Source organism: Phascolarctos cinereus, unplaced genomic scaffold (genome assembly GCF_003287225.1).
Source record: "Phascolarctos cinereus isolate Bilbo 61053 unplaced genomic scaffold, phaCin_HiC Scaffold_1;HRSCAF=81, whole genome shotgun sequence".
In the NCBI taxonomy this organism is placed as follows: Eukaryota; Metazoa; Chordata; class Mammalia; order Diprotodontia; family Phascolarctidae; genus Phascolarctos; species Phascolarctos cinereus.
Genome location: NW_027555514.1, coordinates 115,390,981 through 115,404,448, shown reverse-complemented (window position 1 = coordinate 115,404,448; position 13,468 = coordinate 115,390,981). Strand labels below are relative to the sequence as shown.

The following is a 13,468-nucleotide window of genomic DNA, read 5'->3' as shown; positions in this document are numbered from 1 at the left end:
TTGTTTCATCTGCTGGCAGCCATGCACCAGGTGGGACCCAGCCTTGTCTCCTCAGGAGCAGCCTGGGGAGTATACTTAGGACTGTCCTCACACAGGGCCTTGTGTGACAGAGTGGCTGCCGCCTCCCCCGCACCCTCTTCTGGCCAGGTGAGCCTTGTGTCCTAATGCATGAAGTGTCTCACTAAGGTCCACTACCTCCTGCTCTGAATTTGTCTCATGAAGGTAACTGGAGGACTTCTTTCACGTTGCTCGTCCAAGGCACCAGAATTTCTAATTATGGCCCTGCATCTCACTGGAGGTTTTTAAAAGAAAGGCAAGGTGACTGCTTGTTAGGAATGATGCAGAGGGGATTCTTATTCAGGGGAGCCCTGGAGGGTGGTCCTGAGTTTCCATGTCCCCAAATCTACTTCTTCTCCTACTACACCATAGCCACCACAGATGATTTTCTCTCCTCCCTTTCTTCAACCTCTCTATACTCCCTTTGTGGCCTCTACAAATCCAGGGTTTCACAGACTAGAAACTATTGAGAATAATGGAAGGGGAGCAGAGGAAAGGCCTCTGGGGTCATCTTAGAGGCAGGAATGCAGGCTGGTGGGGTTCTCTGGACCTCGGTACCCTCCCCTTCCCCTGGTGTCATAGGAGCTGGATGTATTGATTATTCCTCCTCACCAAAAGGTAGCTGGGGAAAGATGGTGGAGTAAAGCAGGAACTCACCCGAACTCTCCCAAATTCATCTCCAAACAACTATAAAACAAGGCCTCCAAACAAAAGGTAGCTCAGAATAGGCCAAGCCCCCTTGTCTCTTACTTGTCTCTTACCATAGCCAAGCAACAACTTTGCATTCAGAGACAGGAGTGAATATGTGCCCCTGGCAATCTTATGGTAGAGAACTGGAGGTATGGGAGATATTCCACTGGAAAAAAAAATCTTTTGGGAAGTGTAGGATTGTCTTGTGCATGGGGTTAAATTGTTCTGATTTTGGAGGTAGCAGAAATGTTCTAGTTGCCTGTCTGTAATTTCTTGTCTGTCCTTCAGTAGGGGAAGGCAAAGTTAGTTATCTATATAGCTAAGTGATTAAAAGACAGGCCAGACATTACATGACAGAACCTTGTGGGCGAATTGCCACAAGCCAGACATGCCATCAGGAGGCTTCCTGATTTACTGTGAGTGAACCTGAGACTGGTCCAGGGAGAACCCAGAGATGAATCCCAAATTCTGCTGAGATGTCCCATAAACAAGACCATGGGCAGAGGTCCCATTCCTGGCTGGCCCAGGGGCAATCAGGAATGGCCAGGCCAGGTCCGGAAGGAACTTTAGTGTGGAAGAAAACCCTCTACTTTGAATTAGGACTCAGGGAAGTTTCATAAGGAATATGTAAAGGCTGAAGGCAGGGTTCCTTAGCTTCGCTCTGAAAGGAGAATGTAGTGTTGTAGGGCAAGCGTCCCTTGACCTCTAACAGCAGAGAGAATAGAGAAGGAAGTCCTCAGAAGATATTGTGAAGGATGTAGCTGTCACTAGCCTGGTGATACAAAATCACTGTCACTTGGACCAACACTTCAGGCAGCCTAAAGCACAGCCCACACAATGACACTCTCCCCAGGGCATACCCATCAGAGTCACACAGTGGTGATAAAGGACCCAGGGGGAGCCAAGGTCACCAGACTCCCCAGAGTCATACCACTCAGCCACAATAAGGTTCCACAGAGCCCTCCTGTTCTGTCTCCTGCAGACTCAATTCTACAGTCTTAGATGAGGTCTAGCTTAGGAAGGACGTAAGCCCAGAAACCTTGGCTGTTCCTCTCTGCAGAGATCCAGGTAGAAGAGCAGGCAGATGCCTTTGTTAGGGCTACTAGTTACTACATTGTCGAGTCAAACTGAACTGAAATAGCAGTTGCTGCCTTTCTGCTTTCACAATTCAGTTACTCTGACTGGGAACACTGATTTCTGGCCAAAGAATCATAGATTTAGAGCTGGAAAGACCCTTAGGGGCTACCTAGCTGAAAACTCCACTTTTACCATTTGGAAACTAAAGACAAGCAAGGTTACATGACTTAACCTAGTCATACAGTTCCTTTTAGAGGCAGGATTTGAACCCAGGTCTTCTTGACTACAAGTCTAATATTCTATGCACCGTTCACACTGCCTCTCAGGTCAATAAGGCCACAGGCTCAGTGCTGGATCCTTGCATTTGTTACACATTCCACCTTTACCTGTACATCATAGGCCTGGGGATCAAGATGCTAAGTCATCTTCTGGTCCCTCCCATTTCAGCTTCAGTATCTCTGTCAGCACCAGGGGAGTCCAGTAGACCACAATGTTCCTCATAGGAAAAGAGCTAGGAAACTGTGGCCCTCTAGGTCCCTGGGTGCAGCCTTTTGACTGAGTCCAAGTTTTACAGAACAAATCCTTTTATGAAGGGGATTTGTTCTGTGAAGTTTGGATTCAGTCAAAGGGCCACACTTGAGGACCTAGAGGGCCACATGTGGCCTCGAGGCTGCAGGTTCCACACCTGAGCTAAGGCATGAGGAAAGGGCCACAGCCGTTCCCAGGTTACATCCTTCTCTGCCTTTTGGTATTTCTAGGACCTGGGATGCCATCCTTCAGGAAAATGTGTCTACTTTGTGTAGCCTGGGAGGGATGGTGGCCTAGACCTCTCCACACTCCCAATCCCAGGCAACCCTGGGGCCTCTGGGAAGAGAGAGGGCTGGCAGCAGCACAGATGGGCCGGGAAGCGTTTAATGTTCAAACACAGGTTACAGTGGGGAGCCTCCCTTTGGGCTCACTTGGGCACTGGCCACACAGTCCTTGTCCCCTCATTCCCCAGCTCCTTATTTTCGTAGGCCAAGATGAGCAGTTCAACAACTCACACATGGGAGCGACCCCATTGCCTGGGCCACTTGAGGGAGGGAGATGGATGGTGAACCTGGTTGGGGCTGGTGTGGAAGGTGATGGGCTATCTGACCGTGAGAGGCGGGTTTCCAGAGGAAAAATGTCAAGGTGGGGAGCACCTGGAGTTGGGAGCAGAGCCCCCCAATCCTTAGTGAGTCCTAGTCTGGGGGATGTGAGGCCCACTCCCAGACAACACTCAGGTTTTATTCTGGAGGCGTCCATCAGGGGTGGGCCTCGGGTCCGTGGTAAGCAGGACAGGGGGGCAGGACTCAGGAGAGATGCAGTGAGCTTCATGCTCCACCAGCCCTGCTGGGCATCGGCAGCCAGGGACACAAGGCCGTATACAGTGGGCTGCTAGTTCACCCAGAGGTACATGTCGGTTGTAGCAGGTCTGGGGGCAAGGAGGGCCACATTCGTCAAAGATGAAGCCTCGGTCCAGGGGACAGCCCACCACTGTAGGGAAAACAGACATTCTAAGTGCCAGGGATAAGCCTGGACTTATTCTTACCTGTCCCCTCCCTGCCCCTCATCCAACCTACTCTAAACAGATGCTTCCTCCAAGAACATTCTAGAATTATAGAAACTCAATGGGGCAAGGGATCCCAAAGACCAGTTCAGGGGAAACAACACTCCCAAATGGCAACCAGATTAAAATGCAATTGGGAAATGCTTAACAAAATAAATAAAAATACAATAAAACATAGATAACATTAGGATGCGGTTTTCTAAGTCAATATGAAGCCGAAGGGAAACTTAGGTACCACTAAAGGAGCGTCTCTGTTTCTACTGGAGTTTGACAGCATTGATCTAGTCCAATGTACCTGTTCAGGAGTTGCCTCTACAATATACCTGGTTTTACCAGGTCTACCAGCCGCTTACCGAAGACTAGCTGATAGGACACTACCAGAGGCAACCCATTCTAAGCTGGGACAATTCCACTTCAGGAAGTTCTCACACAGAACCTAAATTGACTTCTGTAACTAATACCCATTAGTTCTGCCCTCTGGGGCCAAGCAGAATAAACCTGATCCTTTTTTCACATGATAGCCCTTCAAATAGTAGAAGACAACTCTTTTCTCCCTTGGCCTGCCCCCTCCCTCCCCACCTTTTGTCTTCTCCAAGCTAAACATCCCCACTCTTCCACTCAGTCTTACCACAGAGTGTGGGACCCCGCCAGATGGGAGTGATGCCTGCCTGGCGGCAGTGGGTAGCATAGGCCTCCAGGACATCACAAAGGCAGGCATCAGCAGAGGCACCAGTCCCACAGGCACACAGATCATAGACACAAGCAGCAAAGAAGGGCTCAAGGGGCACAGCCTTGTGGCAGCGCTGGAACGCTGATGACTTCAGCATGGCACAGCGGGCATTGGCCTCACGCCGGGCTCGGTATCCTGCTTGCCGGCATGGATCTACTTCTCGGCCTGGGGCACATGGGTGGCTGAGCCCAGGCCCTTCTGGGATCTAGAAGAAGGAAATACTGAAGATGACCATATCCACTGAAAGAGAAGCCCCTTGGTGGTAGGAATTATTTTTGTATCCCTAATGCCTAGCACCATAGGAATACTGTGGAACACAGCAGATTCTTAATAAATGTTTGTTGAACTGAAAATCAAAAAGGTCATAACGATACCTATGATATTTGCACACTACCCTTGTATTTCAAAGTTCTTTTGCACTTTGTCTTCCAAACATTGCTTCATGACAGGTAGATGTATATAATTATCCCCATTTTACATGTAGGGAAACTGAGACTCGGGTTAAGCAACTTCTCTGGTTCATTGTCCTCTGACCTACCAATTGTGGGTGTCCTTCAGTGCTATGTCCTCAGCCCCATTTTCTCTCTCTCCAATTTTCCCCTTAGTGATCTCATCCATCCAAGCAAGGCATTGCTGCAGATTCTATCGATCCAACCAGCAAATCTTGAGTTCAAGTCTCATGTCTTCCACTGCCTGCTCAGCATCTCCATGTGGATATCTTACTGACATTTCAAATGCAGCATTTCCAAAACTAAACTTATCTTCCCCCCTAAATGTGCCTCTCCTCCCAGCTTATTTCATTTAAGGTAGCAGCATCCAGTCTCCCAGGCTTGAAGCCTTAGTCTCCTTAGACTTCTCCCTCTCCCTCACCCAACCTCCCCTACCCCTCCACCCCCATCTATTACATTTTGACAATTTTACTCTCACAGTCCCTCTCATATCTGCATCTTCCTCTCTATACACTCCTGAAAACCTTTTAATGGATCTCCCTGCTTCCAGACTCCATTGTCCAAACTAGACTGATGCACAGCACTGCATTGGCATTGGCATTCCCCTGTTAAAAAACCTTCCATAGCTCCCTCGCATCTACAGAATAAAACACAAACTGTCTAGCTTGTAATTTGAAGGGCTGGGCAGTCTTGCTCCAATCTACCTTTCTAGACCATTTCACATTACTATCTTTTACATTCTTTAAGTTCTAGCCAATTGGACTACTGGCTTATTCCCTTATCTCGCCCTCTCTGGCCACCAGACAGTCACAAAGTCACCCCCTATCCCTGGGATGCTTTCCTTCTCATTTCTGCCTATTGAAATACTCTTTCTAAGCCTCTGAGGGGCCACTTCCATTGTAAAGCCTCCTCAGAGCTCTTCAGCCGAATGCGATCTTTGCCCCCTCAGATTTTCATAGAGCATTGGTCTCCACCTCACTTCAACCCCCTCACAGTGTAGGACATATCATAACTTATTTGTGTGCACATTCTATCTAGCCTATTAGATTATAAACTCCCCGAGGGCAGGGGCTGGGTTGCTCTTCAGTTTTGCATCCCCAGTGTCTAGTAGTCTTTATTTCTCCTTGGATTTGTATTCCCAGTATTCCCAGTATTTGTATTCCCTTAGGACAGTGCCTGGGACATAATCAATTCTTAATAAATGTTTGATAACTTGTTGACTAGTACGGTGCCCAGAACCTAGTAGGCGTTTAATGTTGAACATTACTTAGCTAATTTATAGTAGTCCAAGGCTTTTTCTTTCAGGCTGCTTTAGCCTATTCCCACGCCTATTGCATAATAACAATAACAATAATAGGCAGTATTTATATAGCCCTTTAAGGTCTGCAAAGTGCTTTACAAACAGCTTATTTCATTGTCACAACCACCCTGGGAAGTAAGTGGTTTTACATAGAAGGAAACTGAGGCAGACAGAGGTTAAATGACTTGCCCAGGGTCATACAGCTAGTAAGTTTCTAAGGCCACATTTGAACCCAGAACTTCCTGACTCCAGTTCCAAATGCAAAGAGGAAAACTCCAGAGACTTTACACCAAAGAGAAAGGGTCAATGACCCACCCATTGTGTGTGCTAGATCTGAGCCACATATCCGTCTACCCCTTCTTCTCTCTCCCCTTTATCCTCCTGCAGGCTTTACCTGGTTTTGTCTGCATCCTGCATAACCACTCATTTCCACAGCACTTTAATGTTCAAAGTTCTTTCCTCACCACAACTCTGTTCAGAGATTATTACCCCCATTTTACAAATGAGGAAATGGAAGCCCAGGAAGTTCAAGAGACTTGCATGTGGCCATAGCTAGTAAGTGTTGGAGATGGGATTTGAGCTCAAATCTGACAAGGCCAGTGCTCTTTAAAATAGATGTGTATGTTATGTATATACATATATATTTTTCATATATACACATATTTTAAAGTTATTTTTCACTAGCATGATGTAACAGATACAGGAAGTAATCAGGAAGACTGTATTCAAGGCTTGCCTTTGACTTATACTGTTTGTGCCACCATAATCTCTGTGTCCCCAGCTGTCTAAGACTAGTTGCTGGCAATCAATCAATCATCAATTAATCAATTGTAACAACAGGTTTCTCACCAGGAACTCCCTATACTGATAAAGTCACAGGTCAGTTCCACTCCCCCCTCCCCCAATAGTTATTGATACGTCTCATTTGGACACTACAGATGCTTCCCAAACATCCCTGTAAGACCAATCAGTCCCTGAAAACTCATCAGGAGGAGGGAGAAGCCTTTTCACTTTGCCAGCACAGAAGTAAGCTCGCTGGGATCCGGATGGAGTTTTGCTGCTTCTTACTCTACCCAATGCTCTTGTCATTAGATCTGTTGCCTCTTCAGGGGCTTGCCCTGTGTGCTCAAACCACCCCCCCACCCCCACCCCCACCCCCCACCCCTCCCCAGCAGCCAGGCGCTCTAACCTGCCAGCTGTTGCCAAAGGCAGCCTCCGAGGGCAGGAGCAGTCCGGAGGGGCCCTGCAGCTCATCCTGTGTGAAGCCGTTGAAGTTCCCACAGAGTCCACAGGTCCGGCCTCGGTATGAGCCTGGCAAGGTGACCTCCACCTGGGACTGCCCGTTCCACAGCACCTGCGGGGAGAGGGGAGGGAGCAGAACCATGGGCCGCGGACGGTAGAGGGAGCCCCGGGACCTGGAGAGGAAGCACTCTACAGGTATCTTATGAAATCAAACAATACTCTTGTTAATATTAGCAGGAAAGGCCAACTGCCATAGGGAAAAGCAACGCAAAAATTCATATAGCAGGGATAAGGTTGTGTTATTTAAGCTTCTATTCCAAAGAAGAAGCGTGTCTGAACTCGTGAATGTAATGCCATCAGCTAAAATAGTCCCTGAATCTGGGTCCTGGCTGTGAAAGGCAAACACATTTGTAGAAATGCAAACACATTTTCTACACATTTCTGGAAATTTAATCATGCTTTCGCCTACTCTATTACTTAGGGCGAAGGAAAGAGTTTTACTTATAGAACCAGAGCTGGAAGAAACCTCAGAGGCCATGTAGTCCAACCCTTCATTTTACAGATGAGGAAACTGAGGCACAGGAAGGAAGGTGCCTTGGTTACATAACTTAGGCATGTATATCTATATGCATGTTGGTGGGTGGAGGTGAAAGGGATGAAGGGAACACGAATCTTGGAACTAAACGCCCGCTTTCTCCGAGGCTACTGCGCCCTCCCCACCCCTGGTCCCGAGCACCACCATCCCTCCAGACTCGGTCCCTCCTTGACCTAGTCTAGTCCCCTTGTCCCAACCTTAAGTCCCAGCTGGGCATGCAGGAACACGGTGCCTCCTCTCAACTCCACGTAGAGTTGGGGCTCCTTCAAGAAGGGCAGGGATACAGGGCGTCCATCCACCTGGGGTAGTTGGGACAAGCATCACAGCGACCGTGGGTACCTGTGGAATGTTCACTTCCCTCCCTCCTCTGTCCTTTGCCACACTAGGCTGGACCTCGGGAGCCCCTGCCCCTTGACAGAACCCCGCCCCTTACCATGACCACTCGGTCCTGCAGAAGCCGAATGACGGCGTCTCCGAGCAGCACGGTCACCTCCTTGGTCCAGCTCACACCCCTCCGGCCGCGGTCATCGTTGGTCACATGAATGCTGTAGGTACAAGGGGATTCTAAGGCTGCCAGGGGACTGAGCCCGGTGGAGGGAGGAGGGAACTCCGACCTTGGGCATGGGAGACGGGGTAGGAATTAACCAGGGACCCACCTGAAGTCTCCCCCCTGGCAGTCTTTGGTCAGTACGTAGCTGCAGGAGCCCTGGAAGTGCAGCAGGCGGCCGTCGAAGGTGCGATAGTGCGGGTCCCCGAAGGCCAGGCAGGAAGCCGGGCGGGGGAGGCAGCGGGGACAGCAGTTCCCGGGAATCAGGACGGGGGCTTCTTCCTAGCTCAACCCACAGAGATCATAAATCTACCATAGTACTTGAGAGCTGGAAGGGACCCTGCACAGCGTCTAGTCCTCCATCCTCACTGAATACGGTCAAGGGAGCGGGGTCTAGAACCCCATCTCTTGGTTTTAACCCAGAGCAAGGAAACGCTTTATAGAAGGCACTATCCCTTCCCAGAACGCACAAGCAGGTGCTTCAGAACTGTGTCCCTGGGTCCAGACCCCTTCTTTGGGATGGGACTTGTCAACTTAAGAGTCTTTCCAGGACTCTCCCAGGATCTCTAAAAGACTCCTGACTCCCAGGCTGTTATTTGTCTAGCTAGGGAGGGGTGGTCTTGGTAGCCTGTGTGGATTCTGTGAAGTTCCTCCCCTCTGATGTCCCAGGCACCTACAAAGAGCTGATACATACCCCTCCCTCTCAGCTCGGCCAGATCCACAAGGTCTATATCCCTTGGCAAAACCCCCAGCGCCTAGGGCGCTTCCCACAGAAAGCCTCCTAGGAGGGTTGTGTTTATCTGGGTAAGTACATTTCCTATCCTTAGCCAGGAGCAGGGGTGGAGAAGCTGCGACCTTGAGGTCTTCAAATTCCACCCTTTGACTGAATCCAAACTTCAAAGAATGTTCTGGTTTTCTTTGCTGCAGATTCCCCACCCCTGCTCTAGGCCCTAGAGATTCCTGGGCACTCACAGGGTCACAGGTAACCAGAGAACAGTGCTGACTATGGCACTGCACGGTGCCTGCCACACAGGAGCAGCTGGTGCATTCATCCACCACCCAGTGCTCACCGGAGGGCACCACATGGCCCTTATAGGAGCAGGAAGGGCTGGGGGCTGGGGAGACACAAAAGAAAGAAGGAAGAAAACAATTAGAGATGTAAATTACCCGCTGATTACTGCTTTTGCTGTATCCCATAGGTTTCCGTATGTTGTCTCATAATTGTCATTCTCTTAATGAAATTATTGACTGTATGATTTGTTCTTTAACCCTCATTCTTTAAGATTGGGTTGTTTAATCTCCAATTAATTTTTAATCTATGTTTCTGTAGTTCCTTATGAATATAATTTTTATTGCGTTGTGATCTGAAAAGGATACTTTTAATATTTCTGCTTTTAATTGTAACACTTTTATGTCCTAATATATGGTCAGTCTTTGTAAAGTACCATGAACTGCTGAGGAAAAGGTGTATTCCTTTCTATTCCCATTCAATTCTCTCTAGATATCTATCATATCACATCTATCATATTATATCTGTTGTTGTTCCTTGTCTTTTGTTCTCACTCAAATCCTCGTCTGTAAAATGACCTGGAGAAGGAAAAGGCAAACCACTCTAGCATCTTTGCCAAGAAAACCCCAAAATCGGGTCACAAAGAGTCAGATATGACTGAAATGACTGAATAACAACAATATAGATGAAAACATGACATTGAGAGGTGAATCCTGGATTCATGGTTCTCATACCCTTACTTCATCCTAGGCACTCAAAGAGATCCTTCAAGACAACTCTGACCCTGACCCTCCTCAACTTCTGCCCCCCTCCCATATGTAGTCCCCTTCTCATGGCCAGCATGGTATAGTGGGAAGTTCACTGGATTTGGAATCCTAGCTCTCCCACTTACTGCTTTTGTGCACTTGGGTAAATCACTTTACCTCCCAGCCTCAGTTTTCTCATCTGTAAAATGGGGATAATAATGCAGGCTGCATGTACCTTATTAATAATAGCTAATATTTATTTTTGCAAGGAAAACACTTTTTAAACCTGAAAGCACTAGAAAAATACTCATTATTATCATTAGCCCAGAGATTCTGATCATCAAGCCTGAGGCCAGATTAGTTTAGAAGGTTTGGTCCTTGAGATCTAGAGTCAAAAACTCATTACTTTAGAGGTGGAAGGGACCTAAAATCAACCCTCTTATTTGACAGATAAAGATCATGAGACCTGGAAGTGGCTATGGAATTTGTCCAAGAGTGTAAAGGTTTTAATAAATAAATGTTCATTGGCTGACTGATTACATGGCTGAGCTGGGCTTCAGACTAAGGGCCTCTGACTTTAAATCTAGTGTTCTTTCTTCTGTATACAGTTCTTCATCCAAGCAAGGGGGGCACTTCCCTACAGGGAGAGAGAGCAAAATCCCATTAGGCCTGGGAGAGTTATGAGCTCTGAGCTTCCACAGACACACCTCAAGGCACCCAACCCCAGGTCAGGCTTCTGAAACTCTGACCAAATGTCAGGGGGTGAGATTTCCTCCTCTGTCTTCTGCACTCTATACTGCCCACAGGCCCTATGGCCCACTCACCGATCCTGCCAAGGGTTTGGTAGCTGGGCAGTTTGAGTGGGGAGCTGGTTACTCACCACGGCAAGTAGGGCAGCAGGTCCCTGGGACAGTGTGGTGCTGGGCAAGAGGACAGCTGAGCCGGGAGCAGGTGTGGTGAATACAGAGCCAAGTCAGGTCCTGGGTGGAGCGAGGGATGGACAGCAGAAATGGAGATTCAGGGCAAGGGGGGTGGGGTGGAGAAAGAAACCAGTTTAGAAGGGACTTGTCAAGCACCAACTACCTGCACAGCATTGTGCAAAGTACTTGGGGTTACAGAAAGAGGCAAAAGAGAGTCCCTGCCCTCAAGGAGTTCACAGTCTAATGGAGGAGATTACAAGCAAATAAATGTGTACAACAAGCCATATTCAGGAAAAATAGGAAGTAATTAACAGAAGGAAAGCACTAGAATTGAGTGGGATTGGGAAAGGTTTCCTGTAGAAGATGGGATCCTAGCTGGGACTTAAAGGAAGCCAGAGGAGTGAGTAGCCAGAGTTGAGGAGAGAGAGCTTTCCAGGTGTGGGGAGATAGCCAAAAAAACAGAGATGAAAAAAAAAAAGAAAAGAAAAGACATGGAGCATCTTGTTTGTGATCCTCACAATAACCCTAGGTGGTAGGTGCTACTATTATTCCCATCTTAAAGATATGGAAGCTAAGGTAGACAGAGATTAAGTGACTTGCCTAGGGCCACACAGCTATTAAGCATCTGAGGCCAAATTGAACTAATCTTCCTGACCCCAGGCCTGGGTTTCTGTCCAACCACCTAGCTGCCCCTCAGCTGGTCTGGAACAAGGAATATATGGAGAGGATCAGGGTTTAAGAACACTAGAAAGGAGGCATCCAGGTAGTACAGTGTATAGAGCACCGGCCCTGAAGTCAGGAGGACCTGAGTTCAAATCTGACCTCAGACCAAACACTTGACACTTACTAGCTGTGTGACCCTGAGCAAGTTACTTACCCCAATTGCCTAAAAAGAAAAATTTAAATAAAATAGGGGAAAAAAAGGGGACCAAAAAAAAGAACACTAGAAAGGTAAGGATAGGCAGGTTATGAAAGGCTTTAAATGCCAAGTGGAGGATTTTGTATTTCATCCTGGAGGTGATAGGGAGCCACTGGAGTTTAATGAATAGGGAGGTTTCCTATGCTTTAGGAAAATCACTTTGGTGGCTGAATGAAGGATGGCCAGGCAGACCCACCAGCAGGCTACTTCAGTAATCAAGGTGAGCTGATAAAGGCCTGTACCAAGATGGTGGCAGTGTCCAAGGACAGAAGGGGCCTTGAAGAACTCAGGAGACTTAGCAACATCTATATGAGTAGGGGAACAACTAGAGTTCTCTTTTCCTTTTTCTTTTTTCTTTTTCTTTTTAGGCAATTGGGGTTAAGTAACTTGCCCAGGGTCACACAGCTAGTAAGTGTCAAGAGGCTGGATTTGAAATCAGGTCCTCCTGTCTTCAGAGCTGGTGCTGTATCCACTACGCCACCTAGCTGTCCCAACAACTAGAGTTCTCCAAGAAAACTCTGGTGAGGTATGGCAGGATCATAACTGGAAGTGGCCGGAGAGGCCATCCCGTCCAATACCTCTCTGCCACGAGATGTAGAGCCCAAGGCCCTGAGTGGTTACACAAGTAGTAAGTAGCCGAGACTGGATTTGAATCCAGATGATCTGATTCCAAACCCAGTGCTTCTCCTCTTCAACCCCTCAGTCTCCAGAAGAGAGGGAAGACAGGAAGAAGGGAGCTATGCTGTTGGAGCTGCTGGGCCAGAGAAGAGCCCCTTTCCCTCTCGAGCTCTGAGAGTGTCAGAGCTTGGACCTCACCTGACACTGACAGGTATAACAGGGGTCTGGTGGGGTCAGCTCCCTCCCCAGCAGTTCAGCAGTACAGTTACTCAGGGCTTCTGTGGAGACAGACACAGAGAGGCTAGGGCTAGGGGCCAAGGCCTCTGCACCACTGAACCAGCAGGAAATGGCAGCCCCGAACATGTCATAGCCCACATTCCGCTCCTCACCCTTCCATCTTGGTCTCCCCCCTCCCAGCTTGCAGGACTCACGGGCACATGTTGGACAGCAGTTCTGGGGACCAGGAGGCAGGAGCTGACTGGGAGGACAGCCCACCAAGGTGGGGCAGTGTCTCTGGTAACAACGTAGGCGTGGGATGCCTTGTGGTGATAACTAGAAGGAAATGGGGCGGCGTGGGGACATTTACACTTGTGTCAGTCTCGTGGTATGTTGAACTACATGTATTCCACCCCACATGGCCCACTCAGGTGCTTCCCTACCTCACAGATGCAGACCTCACAGGGGTCACTGCCTGGCTGGAAACTCTCCCCAGGCCTATATGTCTGGCCCTCATGTACGCAATCTGGGATGAAGGAAAGATCAATAGTGTCTACCTGTCTCAGGGCACTGCCTGAGAAGCATCCCTTCCTTTAATCTTCCCCTAACCGAGCTCAGAAACTGGGAACGAAGGGGAAAGTGAGGCACGGAATCTGAGACAAGCTACAAGGTAGAAATTGGGTGAAGCCAGGGCAGCTAGGTGGCACAGTGGATACAGCGCTGGCCCTGGATTCAGGAGGAGAGTTCAAATCCGGCCTCAGA

At 48.5% G+C, this 13,468-nt stretch overlaps 1 protein-coding gene across 1 annotated transcript in view; it reads right to left on the bottom strand.

Annotated features, from left to right (window-relative positions):
* Positions 1-2,718: 2,718 nt before the first annotated feature.
* Positions 2,719-13,468, bottom strand: part of KCP (kielin cysteine rich BMP regulator) — a 31,671-nt gene continuing 20,921 nt past the window's right edge. Inside the window, exons 24-34 of the mRNA XM_021002252.2 lie at positions 13,150-13,232; positions 12,922-13,042; positions 12,689-12,768; positions 10,914-11,013; positions 9,251-9,393; positions 8,388-8,560; positions 8,165-8,276; positions 7,929-8,030; positions 7,084-7,248; positions 4,044-4,350; positions 2,719-3,342 (exon numbers count right to left, since the gene is read on the bottom strand). Of these exons, the coding sequence (XP_020857911.2) occupies positions 3,086-3,342; positions 4,044-4,350; positions 7,084-7,248; positions 7,929-8,030; positions 8,165-8,276; positions 8,388-8,560; positions 9,251-9,393; positions 10,914-11,013; positions 12,689-12,768; positions 12,922-13,042; positions 13,150-13,232 (1,643 nt within the window). The 3' untranslated portion in view covers positions 2,719-3,085. The remainder of the gene's footprint in view (positions 3,343-4,043; positions 4,351-7,083; positions 7,249-7,928; positions 8,031-8,164; positions 8,277-8,387; positions 8,561-9,250; positions 9,394-10,913; positions 11,014-12,688; positions 12,769-12,921; positions 13,043-13,149; positions 13,233-13,468) is intronic.